At 58.4% G+C, this 1,125-nt stretch overlaps 1 protein-coding gene across 1 annotated transcript; it reads left to right on the top strand.

The window, feature by feature from the left end:
- Positions 1-89: 89 nt before the first annotated feature.
- Positions 90-1,119, top strand: LOC117941194 (inhibin beta A chain-like; the record flags this gene model as incomplete). Its single annotated transcript, XM_034866283.1, has 1 exon — positions 90-1,119. A coding segment is annotated over exon 1 (436 nt), but the record flags the coding sequence as incomplete, so codon positions are not given.
- Positions 1,120-1,125: the final 6 nt, after the last annotated feature.

The following is a 1,125-nucleotide window of genomic DNA, read 5'->3' as shown; positions in this document are numbered from 1 at the left end:
GAGAGAGAGAGAGAGAGAGAGAGAGGGAGGGAGGGAGGTAAAGAGAGAGAGGAACTCCCTTAACCCGGGATAACTTAGTCTAACTGCGTCCGAGCTCCACTCCGCAGCGCGCGGACCACACTTTTCCTTCCTCTCCTTTTTCATCCATTCATCACACAGAGTTTTCCCTTCTTCTTCTTCTTGTTTTGTTTTTCTTTCTTTCTTTCTTTCTTTCTTTTCTCGTGACGCCTCCACATTTTCCAGCCATCTGTCCCTGACACAAAGACAGATAAGGATTACTCATTTTCTCTCTCGGCGGCGGGTTGTCTCTTCTTCTTCTTCTTCTTCTTCTCTTCTTCTTCTTGCGCGCGCGTGCGTGTGCGTGTGTGTGTGTGTGTGTCCTCATCCCTCTCTCTCTCTTTCTCTTCTCTTTCTTTACAGCTTTTCATCCCCTCGGTTCCGCAGGTGGACTGGGAGCCGAGCTCAACTTTGTGCGGAAACACACGAAGTAGAGGACAACAAGAAGGACAAAAGCCACGAGGACATTCTTCTGTCTCCATCCAGGACTCAGTTTCTTCTTCTTTATTTTTTGTTATTATCGAGCCAAATCTCGAGACTTCTTCTTTCCTCATCTTTTCTGCTCCGTCCGCGCGCCTTCATCCGGCAGCATCGCTGCACCCAGCAGCCAATCAGGTGCCAGCATCATGTCGGTGTTACCTCTGCTCAGCTGGACGCTGCTGCTCCTGGCGCAGAGCGGCGCGGCGTCGCCGGACGCGGCAACGCGGCAGTCTCGGACCGCGCATCCTCAGCAGCCGCCACCGGACGCCGCTGCCGCTGCCGCTGCCGCTGCCGCGCAGTGCCCGTCCTGCGCGCTGGCCCGGATGAGGAGGAACGAGGGCAACGCGGTGGACGCCGCGGCCGGGCACGAGCCAGAGGAAGCTCAGCAGGACGTGGTGGAGGTGGTGGAGGCGGTGAAGCGGCACATCCTCAACATGTTACACCTGCAGGCGCGGCCCAACATCACGCGGCCGGTGCCGCGCGCCGCGCTCCTCAACGCGCTGCGCAAGCTCCACGTGGGGCGCGTGGCAGAGGACGGCAGCGTGCAGATCGAGGGGGGGGAGGAGGAGCGCGGCCGCGGAGGAAGAG

The sequence above is a fragment of the Etheostoma cragini genome, unplaced genomic scaffold (genome assembly GCF_013103735.1).
Source record: "Etheostoma cragini isolate CJK2018 unplaced genomic scaffold, CSU_Ecrag_1.0 ScbMSFa_4628, whole genome shotgun sequence".
Classification (NCBI taxonomy): domain Eukaryota; kingdom Metazoa; phylum Chordata; class Actinopteri; order Perciformes; family Percidae; genus Etheostoma; species Etheostoma cragini.
Note: the sequence above shows the minus strand (reverse complement) of the source record. Positions and strands in the feature narration are given on the sequence as shown.